The 26,020-nt window shown below is 44.1% G+C and overlaps 2 protein-coding genes across 2 annotated transcripts in view; both read left to right on the top strand.

Annotated features, from left to right (window-relative positions):
• The window catches only part of LOC115894179 (collagen alpha-1(I) chain-like), a 33,868-nt gene extending 25,119 nt beyond the window's left edge, over positions 1-8,749 (top strand). The window contains exon 5 of the mRNA XM_030920529.1: positions 8,631-8,749. Within this exon, the coding sequence (XP_030776389.1) occupies positions 8,631-8,749 (119 nt within the window). The remainder of the gene's footprint in view (positions 1-8,630) is intronic.
• NOL10 (nucleolar protein 10) overlaps positions 8,654-26,020 on the top strand; it is a 114,402-nt gene continuing 97,035 nt past the window's right edge. The window contains 5 exon segments of the mRNA XM_010379671.2: positions 8,654-8,852; positions 14,339-14,384; positions 17,171-17,269; positions 23,210-23,287; positions 25,821-25,858. Of these exon segments, the coding sequence (XP_010377973.2) occupies positions 8,787-8,852; positions 14,339-14,384; positions 17,171-17,269; positions 23,210-23,287; positions 25,821-25,858 (327 nt within the window). The 5' untranslated portion in view covers positions 8,654-8,786.

Genomic DNA, 26,020 nt, shown 5'->3' with positions numbered 1-26,020 from the left:
AGGTTATCTCTCTTTTACTTTATTTTATTCGAGACAGAAGCTTGCTGTGTCACCCAGGCTGGAGTGCAGTGGCATGAACTCGAGATCTCGGCTTACTGCAACCTCCACCTCCCAGCCTCAAGCGATTCTCCCACCTCAGCCTCCCGAGTAGCTGGGATTACAGGCATGTGCCACCACACCCAGCTAATTTTTGTATTTTTAGTAGAGATGGGTTTTCACCATGTAGCCAAGCTGGTTTCCAACTCATGGCCTCAAGTGATCCTCCCACCTCAGCCTTTCAAAGTGCTGGGATTACAGGCATGAGCCACTACACCCAGCCAGTTATCTTTTTTTTTTTTTTTGAGACGGAGTCTTGCTCTGTCATCCAGGCTGGCGTGCAATGGCGTGATCTTGGCTCACTGCAACCTCCACTTCCTGGGTTCAAGCGATTCTCCTGTCTCAGCCTCCTGAGTAGCTGGGACTACAGGCGCCTGCCACCACGCCCGGCTATTTTTTGTATTTTTAATAGAGAAGGGGTTTCACCATATTGGTCAGGCTGGTCTTGGAACTCCTGACCTCAGGTGATCCACCTGCTTCGGCCTCCCAAACTGTTGGAATTACAGGCGTGAGCCACCGTGCCCGGCCTTTTTTTTTTTTTTTTTTTTTTGTGAGACAGATTCTTGTTCTGTTACCCAGGCTAGAGTGCAGTGGTGGGATCTCAGCTCACTGAAACCTCTGCCTCCCAGGTTCAAGTGATTCTCCCATCTCAGCCTCCCTAGTAGCTGGGATTACAGGCCCACGCCACCACACCCAGCTAATTTTTTGTATTTTAGTAGAGATGGGGTTTCACCATGTTGCTCAGGTTGGTCTCAAACTCCTGAGCTCAGGTAATCCACCCGCCTCGGCCTCCCAAAGTGCTAGGATTACAAGTGTGAGCCACTGCGCCTGGCGCCAGTTATCTTAAGAATACAAGTGTAGGCTGGGCACAGTGGCTCACGCCTGTAATCCCAGCACTTTGGGAGGCTGAGACAGGCAGATCACCTGAGGTCGGGAGTTTGAGACCAGCCTGACCAACATGGAGAAACCCCATCTCTATTAAAAATACAAAATTAGCCGGGCATGGTGGTACATGCCTGTAATCCCAGCTACTTGGGAGGCTGAGGCAGGAGAATCACTTGAACCCGGGAGGCGGAGGTTGCGGTGAGCCCAGATTGAGCCACTTCACTCCAGCCTGGGCAAGAGTGAAACTCTGTCTCAAAAAAAAAAAAAAAAAGAATACAAGAGTAGGCCGGGTGCAGTAGCTCACGCCTGTGATCCCAGCACTTTGGGAGGCCAAGGGAGGCAGATCACGAGGTCAGGAGTTCAAGACCAGCCTGACCAACATGGTGAAACCCCATCTCTACTAAAAATACAAAAATTAGCTGGGTGGTAGTGCACACCTATAATCCCAGCTACTCAAGAGGCTGAGGCAGGAGAATCACTTGAACCCGGGAGGCAGAGGTTGCAGTAAGCCGAGATGGCACCATTGCACTCCAGCTCTGGGCAACAGAGCGAGACTCTCTTTCAAAAAAAAAAAAAAAAAAAAAAGCTGGGTGTGGTGGCTCATGCCTGTAATCCCAGCACTTTGGGAGGCCACAGCAGGTGGATCATGAGGTCAGGAGTTCAAGACCAGCCTGGCCAAGATGGTGAAACCCCATCTCTACTAAAAATACAAAAATAAGCTGAGCATGGTAGTGGGTGCCTGTAATCCCAGCTACTCAGGAGGCTGAGGCAGAGAAGTGCTTGAACCAGGTAGGTGGAGGTTGCAGTGAGCCGAGGTCTGGTCATTGCACTCCAGTCTGGGTGACAGAGGGAGACTCCATCTCAAGAAAAAAAAAAAAAAATTGTAAGCCCTCGTTTAAGAAACAAAACAGTGAGATGATACACAGTGAGAACTTTGATCTCTAGGACCTCTTGCAGGTGAAGAAAAGATTCAGGAGAGTTATCCAGGTGTCTCAGTCCATTTTTTGTTGTTTACTACAGAATACCTGAAACTGGGTAATTTATAAAGAAAGAGAGTTTGTTACAGTTATAGAGGCTGTGAAGCCCAGGGTCGAGGGGCTGCATCTGGCGAGGGCCTTCTTGCTGGTGGGGACTCTGCAGTCCCGAGGCGGTGCAGGGCATCACATGGTGAAGGGGCTGAGTGTCCCAGCTCAGGTCTCTCTTCCTTTTCTTATGAAGCCACCAGTTCCCCTCCCATGATAACCCATGAATCCATTAACTGATTTATCCATGAATGCAGAGTCCTCATGATCCAATCACCTCTTCTAGGCCCCAGCTCTCAATATGGCCTCATGGGAGATTAAGTTTCACTGTGAGTTTTGGAGGGACATTCAAACCAGAGCACCACGCAAAAGAGGGTGTTAAAAGTAGCCAAAGGAGCAGGAACAAAGGCAAAAAGAGGGTGAGAGAGGCCTTGTATTTTTCAGGCTGTCAGTAATCCAGGATTTTCGGAGAGGGTAGTGAATGCAGGAAAGAGGCAGTAGCTTCGGCACTGGCTGGAAAATGAAGGAGGGGCCAGGTGCCCATAAGGCCAGAACCTGCAAGGGTGTTCAAATGTAGTATTTTCTTTTTCCTAGATAAGGTCTCACTCTGTCACCCAGGCTGGAGTGCAGTGGTACAATTATGGCTCACTGCAGCCTTGACCTCCCTAGGCTCAGGTAATCCTCCTACAGCCTCCCGAGTAGCTGGGACTACAGGCGTGTGCCACCACACCTGGCTAATTTTTTGTGTTTTTTGTAGAGATGAGGTTTCACCATGTTGCCCAGGTGGGTCACAAACTCCTAAGGTCAAGCGATTGCCCACCTCAGCCTACCAAAGTGCTGGGATTACAGGCATGAGCCACTGCACTTGACCTTCAGATAGTTCTTTTTGGCTTTAGGAGGATTGAAGAGTTTTTGTAGGAGTGCACCATAATCAGATTTGCCTGTTAGAGAGAATGAGTTTGTCTCTTATGGGAGACGGACTTGAGGCCGGGAGAACAGGAAAAGGGACTGCAGTGGGCCAGGTAGGACAGAATTAGGTCTGAACTCCAGCGGCAGCAGGAACAGAGAAGGAATCTGATACTGGAAAGAAGGAACCAAATGCTTTGGAGACCCACTGGCCATGGAGGTAAAGAATTGGGAGAGGAGCCGGGCACGGTGGCTCGCACCTGTAATCCCAGCACCTTGGGAGGCCGAGATGGGCAGATCGCTTGAGGTCAGGAGTTCAAGACCAGCCTGACCAACATGGTGAAACACCATCTCTACCAAAAATAAAAAAATTAGCCGGGCATGGTGGCATGTGCCTGTGATCCCAGCTACTCGGGAGGCTGAGGCAGGAGAGTTGTTTGAACTTGGGAGGTAGAGCTTGCAGTGAGCCAAGATCCCACCACTGCACTCCAGCCTGGGCAACAGAGTGAGACACTGTCTCGGGGGAAAAAAAAAAAAAGAATTAGGAGACTAAGCTTGAATGTTATTTGAAGGTTTCTGGAATGGCAACTAACACCAGAACATTTAAGGTTAGTTGGAATCTGTAACAACTAGTTTTTCTGGAACCGTTTTTAATGTTTTGGTTTTCTAATAACTAGCACTTATGTAGTGTTCTGTGTAAGGCACTGTTCTAAGTGCTTTATACGCACTTTATTTTATTGACTCCAAAAGACCATTACCTATAAGATGCACCCTTCCCTCAAGATATGCACGATACACTAGACACATCCTTTCAGAGACGTTAAAAAAAGGATGTCCTGAAATCAGTGATTTATGACATAAACTCACTTTTTTTTTTTTTTTTTTTTTTTGAGACAGAGTCTTGCTCTGTTGCCAGGCTGGAGGAGTGCAGTGGTGTGAACTCAGCTCACTGCAACGTCCACCTCCTGGGTTCAAGTGATTCTCCTACCTCAGCCTCCTGAGTAACTGGGACTACAGGCGTGTGCCACCACGACCAGCTAATTTTTGTATTTTTAGTAGAGACAGGGTTTCACCATGTTGGCCAGGATGGTTTCAATCCCTTGACCTCGTGATCTGCCCTCCCAGGCCTCCCAATGTGCTGGGATTACAGGCAGGAGCCACCGTGCCCGGCCATTTTTTTTTTTTTTTTTTGAGACGGAGTTTCACTCTTGCTGCCCAGGCTGGAGTGCAATGGCACAATCTCAACTCACCGTAACCTCTGCTTCCCAGGTTCAAGCGATTCTCCTGCCTCAGCCTTCCGAGTAGCTTGGATTATAGGCATGCACCACCGTGCCTATAATTTTATATCTTTTATATTTTATATTTAAAATGGCCGGCTAATTTTATATTTTTAGTAGAGATGGGGTTTCTCCATGTTGGTCAGGCTGGTCTCTGGTCTCGAACTCCCAACCTCAGGCGATCCACCCGCCTCAGCCTCCCAAAGTGCTGGGATTATAGGCGTGAGCCACCATGCCCGGCCCAACTCACTTACTTCCTAACAACCCTCTGAACTAAGTACTACTAATCTCATTTGACACATTAGGTTAATTTGCTCTCTACAAACTCTATATGGGTAGCAAGGGGTCGAGCCAGTGTTTGAACCCAGGGAGTCTGGTTCTGAAGTCTTTGCTCTTAGCTGCAAGCACAGGCTTCTAATACAGCATCACATTTAAGTTCATGACTGCCTAGGGACAGGATGCTGTGTGACACACAATACTAGAAACAGTGGAGAAGCTGCACTTTGCACTGCAGCTCTGTTCTCAGCGGGAAGCAACCCAGAAGGGACGCAGGTCAAATTCTCAGGCCAGCGATTGTGGAGAGGGAGCTGTCCTGGCATGAGGACTGTGGATACCCCGTTTCATCTCAAAGTAAACACCATGTTCCCTTGCATGTGGTTCCTGACTATAAGCTCTGACACTCTTGGTTGGAGAGACAAAATGTTTAAGTGGATGTCTATGAAAAGTGAAGAATCATCTGGTTGGGCGTCATGACTCACACCTGTAATTCCAGCACTTTGGGAGGCCAAGGCAGGAAGATCACAGGAGCCCAGGAGTTCAAGACCAGCCTGGGCAACGTAGTGAGACCACGTCTTTATTATGAAAAAAATATATATATGTGTGTGTGTATATATATGTGACATATGTGTGTATGTGTATATATGTAAGTGATATATATGTGTGTGTATATATACACATACAAAACATTTAAAAAGAGAAACAGGCTGGACGTGGTGGCTCAGGTCTGTAATCCCAGCACTTGAGGCCAAAACAGGCAGATCGCTTGAGCCCAGTTCAAGAGCAGCTTGGCCAACACAGCAAAACCCCGTCTCTATAAAAAATTTAAAACTTAGCTGGGCATGTTGGTGCACACCTGTAGACCTAGTTACTCAAGGAGGCTGAATTGGGAGCATTGCTTCAGCCCAGAAGGTGGAGGTTGCAGTGAGCTGAGATGGTGCCACTGCACTCTGGCCTGGGGTGACAGAGACCCTGCCTCAAAAAAAAAAAAAAAAAGAAAGAAGAAAAAGACAGTCATCTGCAGAGATCTGCAGTGAGCTATGCTGTTTTTAATATTACCAAAGGCTGAACTATATGGAACAAAAAATTATGACTTTGGATCAGGACAGGGTGCTATGCTCCTCACAAAATTCATGTTGAAATCCTAATCCCCAATGTGATGGTATGAGGTGGGACATTGATTAGGTCTTGTGTGTGTTTGTGTATGTGTGTGTGTGACAGGATCTCACTCTGTTGCCCAGGCTGGAGTGCAGTGCTGTGATGTCAGCTCACTGCAACCTCCGCCTCCTGGGTTTAAGCAATTCCGGTGCCTCAGCCTCCACATCAGCTGGGACTACAGGTGCCCACCGCCACACCTGGCTAATTTTTGTATTTTTAGTAGAGACAGGGTTTTGCCATGTTGGCCAGGCTGCTCTAGAACTCCTGGCCTTAAGTGATCCGCCCACCTCGGCCTCCCAAAGTGCTAGGATTACAGGTATGAGCCACTACGCCTGGTCATGATTAGGTTTTTTTTTTTTTTTTTTTTTTTTTGAGATGGAGTTGCCTAGGCTGGCGTGCAGTGGCACCATCTCAGCTCAAAACAACCTCTGCCTCTCGGGTTTATGCAATTCTCCTGTCTCAGCCTCCCCAGTAGCTGGGACTACAGGTGCGCACCACTATGCCTGGCTAATTTTTACATTTTTAATAGAGACGGGGGTTTCACTATGTTGGCCAGGCTGCTCTCGAACTCCTGACCTCGTGATCTGCCTGCCTTGGCCTCCCAAAGTGCTGGGATTACAGGTGTGAGCCACCGTGCTTGGCTCATGATTAGGTCTTTAGGGCAGAGTTCTCATGAATGGGATTGGTGCCCTTATAAAATACAGGTTGAGAATCCCTTATCTGAAAATCCAAAATCTAAAATGCTGCAAAATCTGAAACTTTCTGTCAATGTGATACTCAAAAGGAAATGCTCCGTGGAGCATTTCAGATTTGAAATGTTTGGATTAGGGATGCTTAACTGGTAGACCCATCTCTATAAAAACAAAACAGCCAGCTGTGGTGGTATGCCTGTACTCCCAGCTACTCAGGAGGCTAAGGTGGAAGGACAGCTTGAGCTCATGAGTTTGAGGCTGCAGTGGGTCATGATCATGCCACTGTATTCCAACCTGGATGGCAAAGTGAGATGCTCCCATGGAAAAAAACCCGCAGCCCCAACAGAAAGTAGATTAGTGGTTGTCTAGGGCTTGGGTGGGGGATGGGGCATGGAGTGAATGCTAATTGAGGCTGGGGTTTCTTTTTGTTCTAAAAATGATTGTGGTGATGGTTGCAGAACTCTGAATACACTAGAAGTCATTATATTGTACATTAAATGAGGACATTTTATAGCATGTTAATTGTATCTCAATAAAACTGTTAAAAAGGAAATGCTAATGGAATTTGGATACATTTCCACTTATTTGGTATATGGCATGCATTTTCAGTTTTATTTTGCAAACACTTACATGGTCTTACTATGTGCCAAGTACTGCGTTCCAAACGCTTTATAAATATGAATGTATTTCATCCTCATAACACTGTCAAGTGGATACTATTGCTATCTCCATTTTACACAGGTACAGAGAGGTTAAGTAACTTACCTAAGGTCTTCCAGTTAAAAATGGCAGTCAGGATTTGAACCCCGCCAGTCTGGCTTCAGAGTCTGTGATCTTTATTTATTTTTCAAGAGATAGGGTCTTGCTATGTTGCCCAAGCTGGAGTGCAGAGTTAGTCACAGGCATGATCCCATTACTGATGAGCATGGGAGTTTTGACTTGCTCCATTTCTGACCTGAGTTGCTTCACTCCTCCTTAGGTAACATGGTGGTCCCTGGCTCCTGTGGGGTCACCATATTGATGCCAAACTGAGGACACCCAATGCTTGTTGTGTACTACAGCCAAGAACTCCTGAGCTCAGGTGATTCTGCTTCAGCTTCACTAGTAGCTAGGACTATAGACCTGCGCCACCAAGCCAAGCCAGAGTCTGTGATCTAACCATTCTATTATGCCACCTTTCCCAAGGACGTTTACAGTTTTTCTTAACTGTAACCAGTGCAGAAAATTAAAAATTCGTGGAGGATCTTAAATTTGAGGACAGAGTTTAGGAATATATCTCTACGTACATGGCTAAATGTAAATATGCAGCAATGCCTAATAGAGGCCAGGCACTGTTCTGGTACTGTGGGTAGGGGTGGATAGGGAATATAACGACAAATGATACAGGGTCCACGAAGAACTCTCAACCTAATTCAGATGCAATGTGGTGTTGGTATTTGAGAGTTTCCAAAAATGTTCTGGGTAGGAGAGCAAAACAGTAACATTTGGGTTTTTTTAGAAAGTAAGGCATAAAATAATTTATTCATTAAATCAAAGGAGGTAAGATCAGTTGGGAAAATGATAATCCAAAAATAGTATCTGAGTTTCAGCAGGAGGAATGAAAACAAATTACTTAAAGGAAATATTTCATAATTAGAAATATCCAGGTTTAGATACTGAAAGTGAGGGCCAGAGATAGGAATGGGGTGAAGATGACTCCACAGTCTTTTTTTTTTTTTTTTTTTTTTTTTGAGCCGGAGTCTCACTCTGTCGCCCAGGCTGGAGCGCAGTGGCGCGATCTCAGCTCACAGCAACCTCTGCCTCCCGGGTTCAAGCGATTCCCCCACCTCGGCCTTCAGAGTAGCTCTGAAGATTACAGACGCGCGCCACCAGGCCCGTCTAATTTTTGTATTTTTAGTAGAGACGGGGTTTCACCATCTTGGCCAGGCTGGTCTTGAACTCCTGACGGCAGGTGATCCGCCCGCCTCGGCCTCCCAAAGTGTTAGGATTACAGGCGTGAGCCACCGCACCCGGCCTACAGTACTTCTAACGTAACATCTCAGAAACATTGGAGGAGAGAAAAGGATACACTTCCACTCGGAACCTTCGCTCGCTGGGTTCGCTGGCTGAACCGCCTCGCCCCCGCCCGGAAGGATGACACTTCGGCCTGGGCAGAGACTCGAAAGCCTCCTCCTGCCGTTCGGGATGCTAACAGCAGGGGGAGCAGTGTCTAGTCTTGCCCGTAGGAGCGTCGCCGACAGCTGAGCCGGGTTGCAAGAACCTCACTAGTTACCCTCCTGGCCGCCGCTCTTCCCGCATTCACCCCCTTCCCCCTTCAGGGAACGTGCGCACGCGTTCCGGCGCCCGGAAGTGCGCCATCAGCCGGCGCCAGCGGCCGCACGCTGGCGGAGCAGGGGCTCTGAGGGCCGGGGACTCCGGTGCTCGAGCACGCTGGTAGGAAAGGATCCGGTACTTGAACAGTGTTGTGCGCCACCATGCAGGTTTCCAGCCTCAATGAGGTGAAGATTTACAGCCTCAGCTGCGGCAAGTCCCTTCCTGAGGTGAGTCACTTTCTGGCCCCCTCACGAGCTCTTTGGGGTCGTCCTCCTCGTGGGACAGCCGCCCTTCTGCGGGGCCCTAGCCTCTGTTTTAGCTGGACCCTGGTCACCCACCGACTCGGGGAGGCCCAGAGGCGGCTGACAGTTTCCTGGGGAGGTGTCGGCATTGGGAAACGAGGACACTGCCGTCGCCGCGCCAGAAGCTGGACCAAGGGATAATCAGGGTCAGTGAACTTTGCTGGAACTTTTGTAAAGTTTTCTGTTCCAGAGAACGCATCCATTTGGGCTTCTTTGGATGTTTACAGTCCTTGCCACACACTGAGAAGGAAAACGTGGACAGATTGGCTGACAGATCTCTCCCCCACATGGCCATCAGCTGTTGTGGAGTCCCTTTCATTTGCCAGGTCTTAGGGATACAACGGTGAACAAGGGAGATACAGACTTCGCATCTGCAGAATTTATGGTGTAGAGGACAGTATTTTCGAGACTTGCTGAACTTAACCTGATTCCTAGTCTTAAAGTTGGAAAGGGCTTGGACAAATCGGTAATTTGCTTCTAATCTTCTCGTGTTTAATAATGCAGCTGAGATTTAATAATGTGTTTAATATGCAGCTGAGATCCAGGAAAGGGAATGGTGACTTGTCCAGCATGACACACCTAGGCTATGAAACTTTTCTTTTGTTTCTTCCACGTGGTGATCAAGCCTCTGTCCAAGCACTACCTTTTGTGGAAGCTCATTTCCATTTTGAGACTGTGCACTTGTTAGAAAGGGGTTTTTCAAATATGTCATCTTATAGCATGCCACTGTTGGTCTGAGTCCTGCCCTTGGAAAACAGAATAAATACAGCCCTCCTTCCATGTGTCTGCTTCTACGAAAATTTGGAGCCAGTGCTTAGGTTTTTCCTTTCTTCCTAAAATTCTGATTTAAATATTGCCCTGGCTTCCAACTGTTCTTCACACCTCATGAGCTTTCTCATTTTGTTCATTCATTCTCCACACGTGTTAAGAAGTTACTATGTGCAAGCAACTCTGTTTTAAGTATTGGGATATATGGTGGACATTTCAGATAAGGTTCCCTGTTGGGGAAAAGGAAAATAAACAAGTGAGCAAATAAGGCAATTTCAGGTAGTCAAAAAGTACTTTTTGTGATGAATGATTAGAAGAGAGCCGTTTTGGATAAAGTATTGAAAGTGTTTTGGATAAAACCTTCGGGGAAGGCCTCTCTACAAGAGATGATGTATGAGCAGAAACTTGAATGATGAAGAGGGGTCAGTCATGTGAAGATGGGGGAAGAGTTTTCAGTGCTGAGAACAGAAAGTGCAAAGGTCCCCACATGGGAATGTACTGGATATGTAGGAGAACCGGAAGAGGCACAGGTGTGATTGTAGTATGCGGAGTGAGGGGGTGACAGCAGAGTGGATGAGGCTGGAGAGGTAGGTCTGGTAGGAAAGGTAGGAAGTTCAAGTTTTATTCTTAGTGCTGCTGGAAGTCATGTTGTGTTTCCACGTGGACTGCTGTGTGACAAATGACTAGCTGGGGAGGGTTCGAGTGGGGATGAATTAGGTAGTCCAGGTGAGCGACTTTGGTGGCTTGGGCTTGCCTGGGAAGAAAGGAGATGCTAAGACACAGTGAGACTCAGGACATATTTTGTAGATAGGGCTGATGGAACTTGCTAATGTATTGGATTCTTGGTAGAGGAAAGTTGAGGTGACAAAAAGGAAGGAATCGGAGAACTCTTCAGTTTTGAGTCTGAACAAGTGGTTGCATGGTGGTGCTGCTAACTGACATGGAGAAGAATCAAGAAGGAACATGTTAAAGGGTGGAGAGGAGGAACGTAGTGAGCAAAAAGAATCAAGATTTTTTTTTTTTTGAGATCACGTGCAATAGCCTGATCTTGGTTCACTGCAACCTCCCGGGTTCAAGCAGTTCTCCTGCCTCAGCCTCCCCAGTAGCTGGGACTACAGGCACACACCACCAGGCCCAGCTAATTTTTGTATTTTCAGTAGAGGCGGGGTTTCACTATGTTGGCCAGGATGGTCTCGATCTGACCTCGTGATCCACCTGCCTCAGCCTCCCAAAGTGCTGGGATTACAGGCATGAGTCACTGCGCCCGGCCCAAGATTTTTATTTTCAATAGTGAACATTTGAAGTTCTAATACATACCAAATGGAAATGTTGAGTAGTTAGCAGTTGCATGGATACTGGTATGGAGATTGCAGGTTAAGTCACTGTCATTGTTTGGGACTAGGTGAGAGCAAATTGTGAGAGAATGAACAGAAGAGAACTGGGCTGAGGACGTGAGGCAGTCTTAACATTTGTCATCTAAGAAGAGGAGGGGAACCCAGCAAAGAAGAAGGAGAGACTGATGGAAGGGGAGACTCGGAAATGTGTGCTTTTGTAGAAGCAAGTGTTTCAAGGAGGAGGAGTGGTCACCTGTGTCAACTGCTAATGAGAGCTTCAGTAAGATGAAGGCAGAAAAGAGAACATCGACTTTGGCATGATGCAGCACCGTTGACCTTGGTGAGGAGTTCCAGTGGAATGGTAGGGAGAGTAGCTTGAGCTGAGTGGATTTGGAAACCCCTGCTTGTCCTGGTTAATGCCCTGCTTGTCCCGGTTAATGTTTTCTGGTTTGTTGTTTTTTTTTGAGACGGAGTCTTGCTCTTGCACTGGAGTGCAGTGGTGCCATCTCTGCTCACTGCAAACTCCGCCTCCTGGGTTCACGCCATTCTCCTGCCTCAGCCTCCCGAGTAGCTGGGACTACAGGTGCCCACCACCATGCCCAGCTGATTTTTTGTATTTTTAGTAGAGACGGGGTTTCACCGTGTTAGCCAGGATGGTCTTGATCTCCTGACCTCGTGATCTTCCCGTCTCCGCCTCCCAAAGTGCTGGGATTACAGGCTTGAGCCACCGCGCCCGGCCGTTTTCTGGTTATTTCTTTGAGGTGTGGTACCTAAACTACACGTGGAACTCTAGTTGTTGTCTGATCTGTGCAAATATTGCTTCTCTCCTTCTGGGCTTTACCTTTTTGTTAATGTAGAGAAGCCGCTACATTTACTCCCCATGTGATCCAATCCTGGCTTTAAGCACATCTGCATATCCTTAACTATCACATTGACGTTTCTAGCCCTTACCTCTACGCTGAACTGGACTTGTGTGTCCAGCTGTTTCTTGACATCCCTACTTGCATGTCTGATAGGTATCTCAAACTTAACTTGTCCAAAGTAGAACACCAGCTTTCCCCCCACATTTGCCCCTCCTCCCACCTGGTGGTCTTTGCTCTCTCAGTCAGTGGCAACTCCATCCCTCAAGCCGTTGACGCCAAAAGCACTGGAGGTTTTTTGTTGTTGTTTCTTTGCTCTCATACAATCCATTAGAAAATGCTGTTGGTTCTGTCTTCAGTATAGATCCAGAATCCAGTCATCTCCATTACTGCCACTGGTCAAGACACGGTCACCCTGGATTATGCAATTGCAGTTATTGCAGTTGACTTCCAAAAGGTTTCTCAGTTTCCGCCCTCTACCCCTTTATTCCACAGTGTATTATCAGTAAGCTGGCAGAGTGATCCTCTACTCAAAACCCTCCAGTGACTCCTGGGCTCTTGGGGGTGAAAAGCAGAGTCCTTTGAGTGGCCTATAAGGTCCTACTTGATGTTGTGCCTTCCTACTCTCTTCTCTGAGCTCAACGGTCGCTGTTCTCCACCTTCCACTGGCCTCACAAGTCTCCTCACTGCTCGAGACCAGGCACACTCTTGCGTTAGCACCTTGGTGCTGGGGATTCCCCCTGCCTGCCTGCTTTTCTCCCAGATGTTCACCAGGCTTGCCTTCTCATGCCTTTCAGGTCATTGCTCAAGAGAACCCTAACCTTATTTAAAATTATAATTCTCCACCAACACTTCGTCTCCTTTTCTTGCTTTAGTTTTTCCATGGCATACATAACCATCAGACATTCTAATTGTTTTACTTCCTTATTTGTTGGTGTTCCCTCACTTGAAAGAAAGCTTCATGAAAGGAGGGGTTTTTAGATTTATAAATTTATTTATTTATTTATTTATTTTTGAGACAGAGGTTTACTCGTTGCCCAGGCTGGAGTGCAGTGGCACAATCATGGCTTACCTCAGCCTTGACTTCCCTTGGGCTCAGCGATCCTTGCCCCTCAGCCTACTGAGTAGCTGGGACTACAGGTGCGCACCAACATGCCCAGTTTCTTTTTTTTTTTTTCGGTAGACAGTGATCCCACTTTAGTGCCAGGCTGGTCTCGAGCTCCTGGGCTCAAGTGATCCCCTTGCCTCAGTGCTGGAATTATAGGTATGAACCACTGCACCCAGCCAAGAGGGTTTTTGTTTTTTTTTTTTCGTGTTTTATTTACTACTGCTATACCTAATTACTGGCATTTAGTAGTACTAAATAAATATTTGTTTAATGTATTGATGAATAAAGTTAATTTTCATTTCCAGCCCCATCACACTTTTGACTTGGGGCTGTGATTTTTATTCATACAATTTGACTTAAAAATCTCCCATTCTGGAGTTAATCAGCTTTTGTTGTATTTTTAATGCTGTTAAATTTATTTTCATTAATTTTCCAGTGGTTAAGCCTGTTTTTTTTTGAGACAGAGTCACCAGGCTGGAGTGTAGTGGCAAGATCTCAGCTCCCTGCAACCTCCGCCTCCCGTGTTCAAGTGATTCCCCTACCTCAGCCTCCCAAGTAGCTGGGATTACAGGTGCCTACCACCACGTCTGGCTAATTTTTTGTATTTTAGTAGACACAGGGTTTCACCGTGTTGGCCGGGCTGGTCTCTATCGGCCTCCCAAAATGCTGGAATTACAGGCATGAGCCACTATGCCTGGCCAAGTATCAGCTATTTGGTCAGTTACTTATCTGGTTTTATTCTTTGTAAAATATATATTTCTATAAGAAACATTCTCTTATAAATGTTTTACTTTTTAAATTCTCACTTAAATAAATTAAGTTGTTCCATATATTTAGTTATATTTGAGGCTTTCTGTTTTCCTTTAGATTGGATTGGGTTAGTTTAGATTGGATTAGGTTAGATGGGTTAGTTTTTCTCTTGTGTAAAAGGTTGTAGTTCAAAAAGCTTCTTAGCTGGCCGGGCCTGGTGGCACATGTCAGTAGACCTAGCATTGTGGAAGGCAAAGGTGAGAGGATTGTTTGAGCCCAGGAGCCTGAGGCTTCGGTGAGCTGTAGTCACACTGCATCACTGTACTCTAGACTGGGCAAGCATGAGACCCTGTCTCTAAAAAAGTAAAAATAAAAGAAATTATCTAATGTATGTAAGTATACACAAGAAAAACATCCAGGAGATATTTAGTATGTTAAGAGTAGGGTTAGGATTAGAGAGTTTTTTTGCTTCCTATGTTATATATTCCTATAAAGTTTGAATTTTTAAATATAAGCATGTATTGATTTTGCAAGCTGAAAAACAATTCAGCAAAATTTGTTTTAAAATAAAGTCTCTTCATTTTCTTTAAGTGGCTTTCTGATAGGAAGAAGAGAGCACTACAGAAGAAAGATGTAGGTGAGTATTGGTTTTTCCCACTTCAGCTGCATTAGGGATCCATGTTCTAATGCTTTTACTCATTTGCTGTTATCATATACAAGTGAGGATTTATAAGAATGCAGTAACATATAATGGAAAATGAATGCTGTTGTCTCTTTCCTTTTTTTTTTTCCTTTGACATGGGGTCTCGCTGTGTTGCCCAGACTGGTTTCTAATTCCTGGGCTTGAGCAGTCCTCCCACCTTGGCCTCCCAAAGTTTTGGGATTACAGGCATGAGCCTCTGCACCCAGCCCTTCTCTTTCTTCTTCCTTTTTTTTTTTTTTTTGAGACGGAGTTTCAGTCTTGTTGCCCGGGCTGGAGTGCAATGGCGCAACCTCGGCTCACTGCAACCTCCACCTCCCGGATTCAAGCAATTCTCCTGCCTCGGCCTCCTGAGTAGCTGGGATTACAAGCCACCATGCCCGGCTAATTTTTTTTGTATTTTTAGTAGAGATGGGGTTTCTCCATGTTGGTCAAGCTGGTCTCGAACTCCCCACCTCAGGTGATCCGCCTGCCTTGGCCTCCCAAAGTGCTGGGGTCACAGGCATGAGCCACCACGCCCGGCTGCCTTTCTCCGTCTTACGAAACTTTTTACTGTGGTTGGTATGTTCCTGGTGGGTATGGGATTTGATTTTACCTTATTAACTAATGAGTTAGCCTGTTACTGTTTCATGGATAACAACGGTAAGACGCAAGATTCCTGGGTTAGAGATGCAGTTTTTATTACTCACAGTACAGTAAATAGCATGAGCATCAGCATATTTGTGCTAGTTCACCCCTTGAGTCTCCTGGAGACACTTAGCACAGTCCAGATGGATGCTTGGCACACAGTGGATTTGTGTTGTGACTGAGCAACACAGCTTGGGAAGTCCACTGCTTTTCTAGCAAGCAGTAAGCAAACCTGTGCTTTGTCTAGAAGGGACATGTTACCTGTCTGTCAAGGTTCTCAGCAGTATAAACATCCCTGAGAAATGGCTCAGGTTAGAGTGACTGGGGCCTTGCAATCTTGCCATACCCAGTAAGCACGCAGGTCCAAGGAGGACTGTCTCTTCTATTGCTTTGCTCTCTGGTGTATCAAAATCTTATCCTGTAAATTAAATCCATTTATCAGTGTTTGAGATACAGAGACAATGAGCATTTTTTGAGGAAAGGAATTTTACATGTAGGATGTATGAACCTGAACATTAAAAGATGATTGTAGAAGATGATTCTTTCAAATTTATGGCAGCAAGAAATTGTAAGAAAAATTCTAACTTAAATAATTTTGGTGAACAAGTTTTCATTATATTTTCTTCATTATAGCTTGTCACATATGAAAGAAAATTTATTTTCCTATATTTTTGTTTAACTTATTCTTTAAAGACCTAAGGTATCAAAGGGGTTTCTTCTTGTCTGCAGATAATTGGTGCCAACAGAGGCATAAGTCAGCTTGGTAGTAGTTTCTTATATAAACTTAAGAGTTCGGGCCAGGCATGGTGGCTTACGCCTCTGATCCCAGCACCTTGGGAGGCCCAGGCGGGCGGATCATGAGGTCAGGAGTTCAAGACCAGCCTGGCCAACATAGTGAAACCCCGTCTCTACTAAAAATATAAAAATTAGCCAGGCATGGTGTCACATGCCTGTAGCCCCTGCTACTCAGGAGGCTGAGGCAGGAGAATCGCTTGAACCTGGGAGGTGGAGGTTGCAGTGAGCCGAGATTGTGCCACTGCACTCCAACTTGGGCAACAGAGTAAGACTTTGTCTCAAAAAAAAAGAGTTTGGAGGCGTAAACCTGTTATTTAGGAGAAAAAAGAATTATAAGATTTTTGTCTTTGCCGTGATTGAGTAATAATAGTGGTTTAGGGGCCTGGTGCAGTGGCTCACTCCTGCAGTCCCAGAACTTTGGGAGGCTGAAGTGGGAGGATTGCTTGAGCCTAGAAGTTCGAGACCAGCCTGGGCAATGTGGCAAAACCCCGTCTCTACAAAAATACCTGGGTGCAGTGGCATACGCCTATAGTCCTAGCTCTTTGGGGGGCTGAGGTGTGAGGATCGCTTGAGCCCAGGAGGTTGAGGCTGCAGTGAGCCATAATCCTGCCACTGCACTACAGCCTGGGTGACAGAGTGAGACCCTGTCTCAAAAAGTGGTTTAATGTTTATGCTCTTCCTCCTGTAACACTGGGTGTTTGATACACTGTTGTGGAAATTTTTTTTTTTCAATTAATGGTGATACTTTTTTCCTCTTGAAAAGTGAAAATGAAATACTTAGCTTGGCCGGGCGCGGTGGCTCAAGCCTGTAATCCCAGCACTTTGGGAGGCCGAGACGGGCAGATCACAAGGTCAGGAGATCGAGACCATCCTGGCTAACACGGTGAAACCCCGTCTCTACTAAAAAATACAAAAAACTAGCCGGGCGAGGTGGCGGGTGCCTGTAGTCCCAGCTACTCGGGAGGCTGAGGCAGGAGAATGGCGTAAACCCGGGAGGCGGAGCTTGCAGTGAGCTGAGATCCGGCCACTGTACTCCAGCCTGGGCGACAGAGCGAGACTCCGTCTCAAAAAAAAAAAAAAAGAAATACTTAGCTTAGAAAAACAATGTATGAGCTAAGGAAAAAAAACCTTTGCTGTTTAATGATTGGGCTGGAAGGCCAACCATTTCCCAAGGCTGGGAAGCATTTGGGATGAATTTTACCTGTTTATAGTTGTGGTGACTGCTTGGCACACATTTGTCTTCTTATGTTAGAGAATAAGCATGTGGTAGCTAAACTAGTTGTTTTTTTCTCTCTTTTTAGATGTCCGTAGGAGAATTGAACTTATTCAGGATTTTGAAATGCCTACTGTATGTACCACTATTAAGGTGTCAAAAGACGGACAGTACATTTTAGCAACTGGTAAGCATCTTTTTGGTTATGATTTCCATGCGTTTTGTACCAGGAAATGCTGTGATGGGAAATGATGTGATTTGGTTATGATTTCCATGCGTTTTGTACCAGGAAATGCTGTTGTTGTTGTTGTTGTTTTAAACCATAATATTTTATTATAAAAAACTTAAAACGCACAGAAATATTGAAGAAATTATAAACACCCATTTAACTACTACCTAAATTCTGCAGTAAATAGTTTACTCTGCAGTATTTGATTTATCCCATGCGTCTGTCTCTTTGTTCATACATCGGTCCATCTTGTTTCTTCGATGCATATCAGTGTAAGTTGAAGATACCAGTGTATTTCACCCCAAAACACCTTAGCATGTATGTCATTAGTTGGAGTTCCGTATTTATCGATATTTACTTATGGCTTTTTTCAAGATAAATTTATATTGGTGAAATGCACAGATCCTAAGTTTACCATTTGATTAGTTTTGACAAATGCACATGCTTGTGTAACTCAAAGCTCTATCGAGATACAGAACGTTTTTTTCCTGCAGAAAATGTCTCCCACTCGTGCAGAGACAACCATTGCTGATTTTTTTCAGTATAGACAAGTTTAGCCTGTTTTAGAACTTAATATAAATGTAGTCATACACTGTATGTTCTTACGTTGTGAGACTTATTTCATGTAGGATTTTGTATTTGAGATTCATACATGTTGTTATATGTGTCAAAAGCTTCTTTTTTTAATTACCAAAAAATATTATTATATGACTAAACCACAGTTTATTTACTCATTCTCCATGTAGTGAGCACCTGGTCTATTTTCATTCAGTTTTTTGGCTATTACTAATAAAACACTATGAACAATTGCATAGAAGTCTGTTTTGTGGGTATATGCTTTCATGTCTTTGGTAAATACCTAGGAGTGGAATTTTTGGGTCCTAGGTAGGTGTATGTTTAGTACTCTGGGAAACTTCCAAGTCTTTCCCCAAAGTGATCATATCATTTGCACTCCTACTAACAATGAATGAGAGTTTCAGGAAAGGTCACTTATAACATGGTTTTCTGTATAATGTACTAATTTTTAAAAATATCCCTAAGATTTTACATTAACAGTATTTATCATTATCAAAAAATCATGAAATATAGAGAACTTTTACTGTGTTGGAGTGTTGAACAGTGTCACCCAACCTTTAGTGGTTTGATTTTGGTGCATTAGTCCTGTATATTGTCCAAACATTTTTTGCTGGTATCAGTATTCCTTTTCCAACCACTTTCTTTTTGGTAACACCTTTTATACCCACATAGGCCAGTCTCTTTTGCTTTGTGTTAATGATTATCTTAGTACTAACTAACACTATCTACATCTCTTAGTTTTCAGTTTTATGTTCAGAAACTGGTAAAAAAAAAATTGAGGAAATCTAAGATATATGGACACCCTTATTGAAGACTAGAAGAAACTTAAATTTTCTTCATTTTATAGATCCAGAGATATTAAGTGACTTGTCTAAGCTCACAGATCTAGTACTTAAGAAAGCTAGGATACAGATTTGTTAAATGACACTTTCTTTTATGAAATCATCCTCTATTTCTATGCAAAATTGGTGGCTTTTCTACTTCTTTTTTTGTTTTTTTTTTTTTTTTTGTTTTAAACAGAGTCTCACTCTGTCACCCATTCAGGAGTGCAGTGGCATGATTTTGGCTGACTGCAGCCACTGCCTCCCGGGTTCAAGCGATTCTCCTGCGTCAGTCTGCTGAATAGCTGGGACTACAGGTGCGCACCACCACACCCAGATAATATTTGTATTTTTTTAGTAGAGATGGGGTTTCACCATGTTGGCCAGGCTGGTCTGGAACTCCTTGCCTCAAGTGATCCACCCGACTGGGCCTCCCAAAGTGCTGGGATTATAGGTGTGAGCCACTGCGCCTGGCCTAATGACTATTCTTCTTATTCAGAACTTCTCGGTTTTATTTTATCTTAAAAATATTTCATAAATAATATGTGGGCTGAGTGGGGTGGCTCACGCCTGTAGTCCCAGCACTTTGGGAGGCTGAAGCAGGCAGATCACATGAGGCCAGGAGTTCGAGACCAGCCTGCCCAACATGGTGAAATCCTGTCTCTGTTAAACATAAATTAGCTGGGCGTGGTGGTATGCACCTGTAATCCCAGCTACTTGGAGGCTGAGGCATGAAAATTGCTTGAACGCAGGCGGCAGAGGCTGCAGTGAGCCAGGATCGTGCCACTGCACTCTACCCTGGGCAACAGAGCGAGACTCTGTCTCAAAAAAAAAAAAGGAAGAAAATGTAAAACATGGTAGTGAGACTGAGGAACTGAATTTCTTTTTTTTTTTTTTTTTTTTTTAGAGACAGAGTTTCACTTGTAACCTTGAACTTTTGGGCTCAAGCCATCCTCCTTCCTCAGCTTCCTGAGTGGCTAGAACTATGCTCACCACTATGCCCATTAATTAATTTTTTTTTTTTTTTTTTTTTTTTTTGAGATGGAATTTCTCTCTTGTTGCCCAGGTTGGAATGCAATGGTGTGATCTTGGCTCATCACAACCTCCGCCTCCCTGGTTCAAGCAATTCTCCTGCCTCAGCCTCCCAAGTAGCTGGGATTACAGGCATACGCCACCACGCCTGGCTGTTTTGTATTTTCAGTAGAGATTCTGTTTCTTCATGTGGGTCGGGCTGGTTTTGAACTCCCGACCTCAGGTGATCCGCCCACCTTGGCTTCCCAAAGTGTTGGGATTACAGGCGTGAGCTACCGTGCCAGTCCAAAAAAAATTTTTCTTTTAGTAGAGATAGGGTATTTTGCCCATTTTGGTCTCAAACTCTTAGACTCAAGCGATTGTCCACTTGTCTCTCAAAGTGCTGGGATTATAGACATGAGCCACAGCACCCAGCTGGAATCTTAAATTTAATTTGATTTTAATTATTTTTAATTTAGATAGCTATACATTGCTAGTGGCTGCCATACTGGGCAACACAATTGTAAAGTCCAGAGTCCTTCTGGTTTGACTTTCCTCGAGGCCTTTTTCTGGTACTGGTAGGGGAAATGGAGTTGGTGTGTCACTTGCTTCTCCGTTTAGTTTGGTAGAGGTATTTCTTTCAATATCGGTATCTATCCCTACTTCTTTCTCAGATTCCCTTTGGTGTTCTAGGCCTTGTGGCTAAAAACAAGTTGAATGAGATTGGCCCCGAAGACCCTTCATTCTGGTTGGGGAAATAGATTATCTAAGGGAATGAACCCAGGGGATGTGCTAAGTATTGTTTTGTTATGGAAGTGACCGGCCTCTTAATTCCTTTTGGAAGCATTGGGTTTATGATCATGCCAGATTTAAATCTATTATTAGTGGTGGTGTTAGTTTTTTCCATTACGTGGGGATGAAAGATAAAAAATAGAGGGCCTACTTTTATTAATGTTTATATTTTTTACCACTTTTTCCCCCCGATGGCCAAAGTATACTTGTAAGCCTTTTAAACAACACAGCAATAAAAAACAGCAGGGTACAGTATAGTAGCTCATGCCTATAATCCCTGCACTTTGGGAGGCTGACGCAGGAGTATTACTTAAGGCCAGGAGTTCAAGACCAGCTTGAGCAACACAGCAAGATCCTGTCCCTACAATAAAATAAAAAAATTAGTTGAATGTGGTGGTGTGCATCTGTAGTGTCAGCTACTCACGAGGCAGAGGCAGGAGGATTGCCTGAGCCTAGCAGTTTGAGGTTACAACGAGCTATGATTGCACCACTGTGCTCCATCCTGGGCAACAGAGCAAGACCCTGTCTCTGAAAAAAATTAAAGCCCCAAAAACAAACGACAGTGGAATACAGGTCCTGGCTGTATTAAAAGTTTTTATGTGTAGCCTTTCAAATTGTGTGTGTGTGTGTGTGCATAAAATTGTGTGTATATATCTATCTGTCTATATGAATGTAGATGTATATACACACACGCATATATATGTGTATATATATACACATACACACATGCATACAAATCTATTAAAATTATTGCCATATGACAGTGGGCTTATATTTACTGGTTTTAAACTTCTCTTTTTTAAGCTGGGTGCGGTGGCTCATGCCTATAATTCCAGCACTTTGGGAGGCTGAGGTGGGTGGATCACTTGAGTCCAGGAGTTTGAGGCAAGTCTGGGCAATGCGGTGAAACCCCATCTTTACAAAAAATACAAAAATTAGCCAGTCGTGGTGGCAGGCGCCTCTTGGTCCCCGCTACTTGGGAAGCGGAGGTGGAAGGATCACTGGAACTGAGGGAGGTGGAGGTTGCAGTCAGCAGTGATTGCACCACTGTGCTCCAGCCTGGTTGACAGAGTGAAACCCCATTTCAAAAAAGGAAAAAAAAAATTCACCAAAGAAAACCCCACAAAATAACCTTTTTTTTTTTTTAAATGAAATCTTGGGTTTTGATCTATGACAGTAAACAAAGGACTACCTCATTCTTTTAAGATGTCTTTATTGGAAATACATAACATAAAATATGAAAGTCTCCGAACTTGCACTTCACGGAAATAGACTATCATTGTGAAGTTAGTTCCTCCAACTTTTGCCTTACAAAGTGCCAAAGTTAGGCCAGGCACGGTGGTTCACGCCTATAATCCTAACACTTAGGGAGGCTGAGGCAGGCAGATCACCTGAACTCAGGAGGTTGAGACCACACTGGCCAACATGGTGAAACCCTGTCTCTACTAAAAATACAAAAATTAGCCAGATGTGGTGGCAGGCACCTATAATCCCAGCTACTTGGGAGGCTGAGGCAGGAGAATCACTTGAATCCAAGCAGCAGAGGTAGCAGTGAGCCGAGATTGCTCCTCTGCACTCCAGCCTGGGCAACAGAGCAAGACTCCATTTCAAAGAGAAAAAAAAAAAAGGCCAGGCTCGATGGCTCACACCTGCAATCCCAGCACTTTGGGAGGCCAACGCGGGTGGATCACCTGAGGTCAGGAGTTCGAGACCAGCCTGACCAACATGGTAAAACCCCATCTCTACCAAAAATACAAAAATTAGCTGGTCATGGTGGCCTGCACCTGTAATCCCAGCTACTCAGGGGGCTGAGGCAGGAGAATCGCTTGAACCTGGGAGGCTGAGGTTGCAGTGAGCCGAGATCACGCCATTGCACCCCAGCCTAAACGATAGAATGAGACTGTCTCAAAAAAAAAAAAAAAAAAAAAAGACAAAGTACCAAAGTTACCATTGCATTGTACAAAATTGGGATTGTATTATATGGATCGTATTCCAGCACTCGCCTGTGCTCTCTCTCTGTACTTTTACTTTATAGTACATTTTGGCAGCTTTCCATGTCAGTGGTTACTACAGGTCTGCCTCATCCACTTTATGGGCTATGTAATATTCCCTTGCATGGATTTATTGTCAGTTATTCAACCGTTTTCCTGTCAGTGGACATTTTATTTGCTTTCAGTTGCTGACCATTTATAAATAATGCTGCAGTGAACATTCTTAATATCTTTGGCAGGCTTGTGGATATATTTTCATGAGTTCAATTTGTGTAAGCTGAAATATAGATTGAAAGTATAGAAACATCATATATTTTAGGGATTATCCTTCAAAGAAGTTGTATCAATTGTATACTAATCAACAACAGTATATGGGAATATTTTACACTTTCGCCAACACAGATATTAACCGTTTTTTAAATCTTTGCCATTCTGGTGGACAAAATTGTTTTGTCATTTTCATGTATTTTGTTAGATTACTTGTAAAGTTTCTTAGTAATTTTATTTGGTTTTCTATGACTTGCTTGTTTAGCTTTTGCTCAGTTTTTCCTTGGGGTGTTTGAGAGGAGCTGCTTTTACATTCCTTTCTTTTCATTTGGTTACAATTAATCCTGCCTATCTCTGAACAAGAGGTACACTCAATGTATCTGTGGATGTTGACTATGAAAGTATGTCTTTAGGTTTTACATCACATTCATTTTTTGTAGGAACATATAAACCTCGGGTTCGATGTTATGACACTTATCAGTTATCCTTGAAGTTTGAAAGGTGTTTAGATTCAGAAGGTGAGTAAAAATCTAAATTTGAATTCATGAAAATGACTTTTTATATTGTTTGCTTTTCTGGTTTTAAAATGAGAATGGTTTGTAATTTTTTTTATTGCTATATAACAAATTACTGTACTACAATCCAGATGGCTTAAAACATCCATTTAGTAGCTCACAGTTGTGTAGATCTTATGTCTGTGCAGGTTCTGCGCTCATAGAGTGTTGACCAGGTGGAGCTCTGACTTGGAGGTGCTGAGCAAGAATATGCTTCCACTTGTTAGTTTGTAGTTCTTTTAGAATTGACTAGCAGCTTTTTTGGTTTTCAGAGAAAGCCCCCCCCCCCCCCAAAATAAAAATAAAAATAAAAAATAAAAAGGAATTTGCTTCCAAACACACTCAGGTTGTTGTCAGTATTCAGTTTGTTGTGGTTTTAGGATTGGGTTCCCATTTCCTTCTGGCTGTCAGCTGGGGGCCACTCTATGCTTCTGGAGGCTACATGCATTTCTCATCACATGCTCACCTCCACCTTCAAACCAGCAAAAGCTCATCACATCCTCCCTGTATTTCTTTTCTTTCTTTTATTTATTATTTTTTTTAAAGAGATAGGATCTTGTTGCCCAGACTGGAGTGCTGTGGTGTGATCATAGTTTACTGTAGCCTTGAACTCCTGGGCTCAAGTGATCCTCCTACCTTAGCCTCCCAAGTAGCTGGAACTACAGATGCGAGCCACCACGCCCCACTAATTGTATAATTTTTTGTAGAGATGGAGTCTAGTCATGTTGCCCAGGCTGGTCTCAAACTCCTGGCCTCAGCCATCGTTTCGCTTTGGTCTCCCAAAGTGCTGGGATTCCAGGCATGAGCCACTGCACCCAGCCCCTTGTGTTTTGGATCTCTCTGACTTTTTATTCTGCTGCCAGCCAGAGAAACTCTGCTTTTATTTTTTATTTATTTATTTTTGAGACAGAGTCTTGCTGTGTCACCCAGGCTGAAGTGCAGAGGCACGATCTCGGCTCACTGTAAGCTCCACCTCCCAGATTCAAGCGATTCTCCTGCCTCAGCCTCCTGAGTGGCCGGGATTATGGGCGCACTTCACCACGCCCAGCTAATTTTTGTATTTTTAGTAGAGACGGGGTTTCACCATTTGGCCAGGCTCGTCTCGAACTCCTGACCTCGTGATCCACCTACCTTGGCCTCCCAAAGTGCTGAGATTACAGGCGTGAGCCCTTGCACCCAGCTGAAACTGCTTTTAAAGGGTTCATATGATTATAAATCTCCCCTTTGCCATAAAATGTAGTGTAATCACTAGAGCAATGTCTTACCAATTCACAGTTTCCACCCACACTGTCAAGGGAAGGGGGTTATACAAGGGTAAAGGTCCCTGGGGGTCATTCTTAGAATTCTGAATGACACCAAAGTCAAGTTAAAATGAGAAAGTTCAAGTACTTTTATCAGTTGGCCTAGAATTTGGGATTGAGGGGAAAGGAGTTAATGGGATATGTGATCTGTGGAATTATATGCATAGTTCCCCAACTTGTTTCACCCTTTGGCTTGTTTTTTGTTTTTTGTTTTTGTTTTTACTTTTTAGAAACAGGATCTTTTTCTGTCACCCAGGCTGGAGTGCAGTGCTGTGATCACAGCTCACTGCAGCCTCAACTACCCAGGCTCAAGAGATCCGCCTGTCTCAGTCTCTCAAATAACTGGGACCACAGGTGTGCACCAGCATGCCTGGCTAATTTTTTTTTCTGTTTTTTTTTCCCCCATAGTGATAGGGTCTTACTTTGTTTATGGAAAACAATAGAAACTGTGTGTGCCACTAATAATGGCTATTTTTCACTCTTTTTATTTATCAGGTAGACTATGAATGGGTAAAAAATGACTGTTACCTTTTTTGTTAAGCAACAATTTTTTTAATGTTCTTTAATGTATATTTGAAAGTCTTTTTTTTTTTTTTTTTTGAGACGGAGTCTCGCTGTGTTGCCCAGGCTGGAGTGCAGTGGTATGATCTTGGCTCACTGCAAGCTCCGCCTCTGGGTTCACGCCATTCTCCTGCCTCAGCCTCCTGAGTAGCTGGGACTACAGGCACCAGCAACCACACCCGGCTAATTTTTTGTATTTTTAGTAGAGACGGGGTTTCACCATGTTAGCCAGGATGGTCTCGATCTCCTGACCTCATGATCCGCCCGCCTGGGCCTCCCAAAGTGCTGGGATTACAGGCTTGAGCCACCGCGCCCGGCCTTGAAAGTCTTTAAAATGATTTTGTTTTCAACATCTCAGAAAGAGTGTCAGAATTTAGAAGTCATTATATTTTGTGAATTTGCTTTCAGTTGTACAAGAAACCTAGTTGATGTGTATTGAGAAATTATGCAGCTTTTAAGTTTTTGTTGGTGTTTTGGGACAATATACTATGACAATTTTCTTGTTTCACATAGAGGCAGAAAAAAAACTGGCATGTGCATAATTTCTGTGTTGAATTAGAATCTTTGCATCAAGTTTGCATTGTTATTAAGAATGTTGATTGATAATTGTAGTTTTCCTATTTCTTGTTTTTCAGTTGTCACCTTTGAAATTTTGTCTGATGACTACTCAAAGGTATGTTTTATAGCATTGGTTTGTACTGACTAGACCCAAGAAATGAATGAGTGGGATTTATTTTGATGATAAGCAGTTTTATGATATTTTTATTGTTAAACTAAAATGGCTGTGTAGTTCTATTGTTAAACAAAAATGGCTGTGTAGTAAAATGTAACCCAT

This window comes from Rhinopithecus roxellana, chromosome 17, assembly GCF_007565055.1.
Source record: "Rhinopithecus roxellana isolate Shanxi Qingling chromosome 17, ASM756505v1, whole genome shotgun sequence".
Taxonomy (NCBI): Eukaryota; Metazoa; Chordata; class Mammalia; order Primates; family Cercopithecidae; genus Rhinopithecus; species Rhinopithecus roxellana.
The sequence above is the reverse complement of the archived record's forward strand: the minus strand, read 5'-3'. Positions and strand labels throughout refer to the sequence as shown.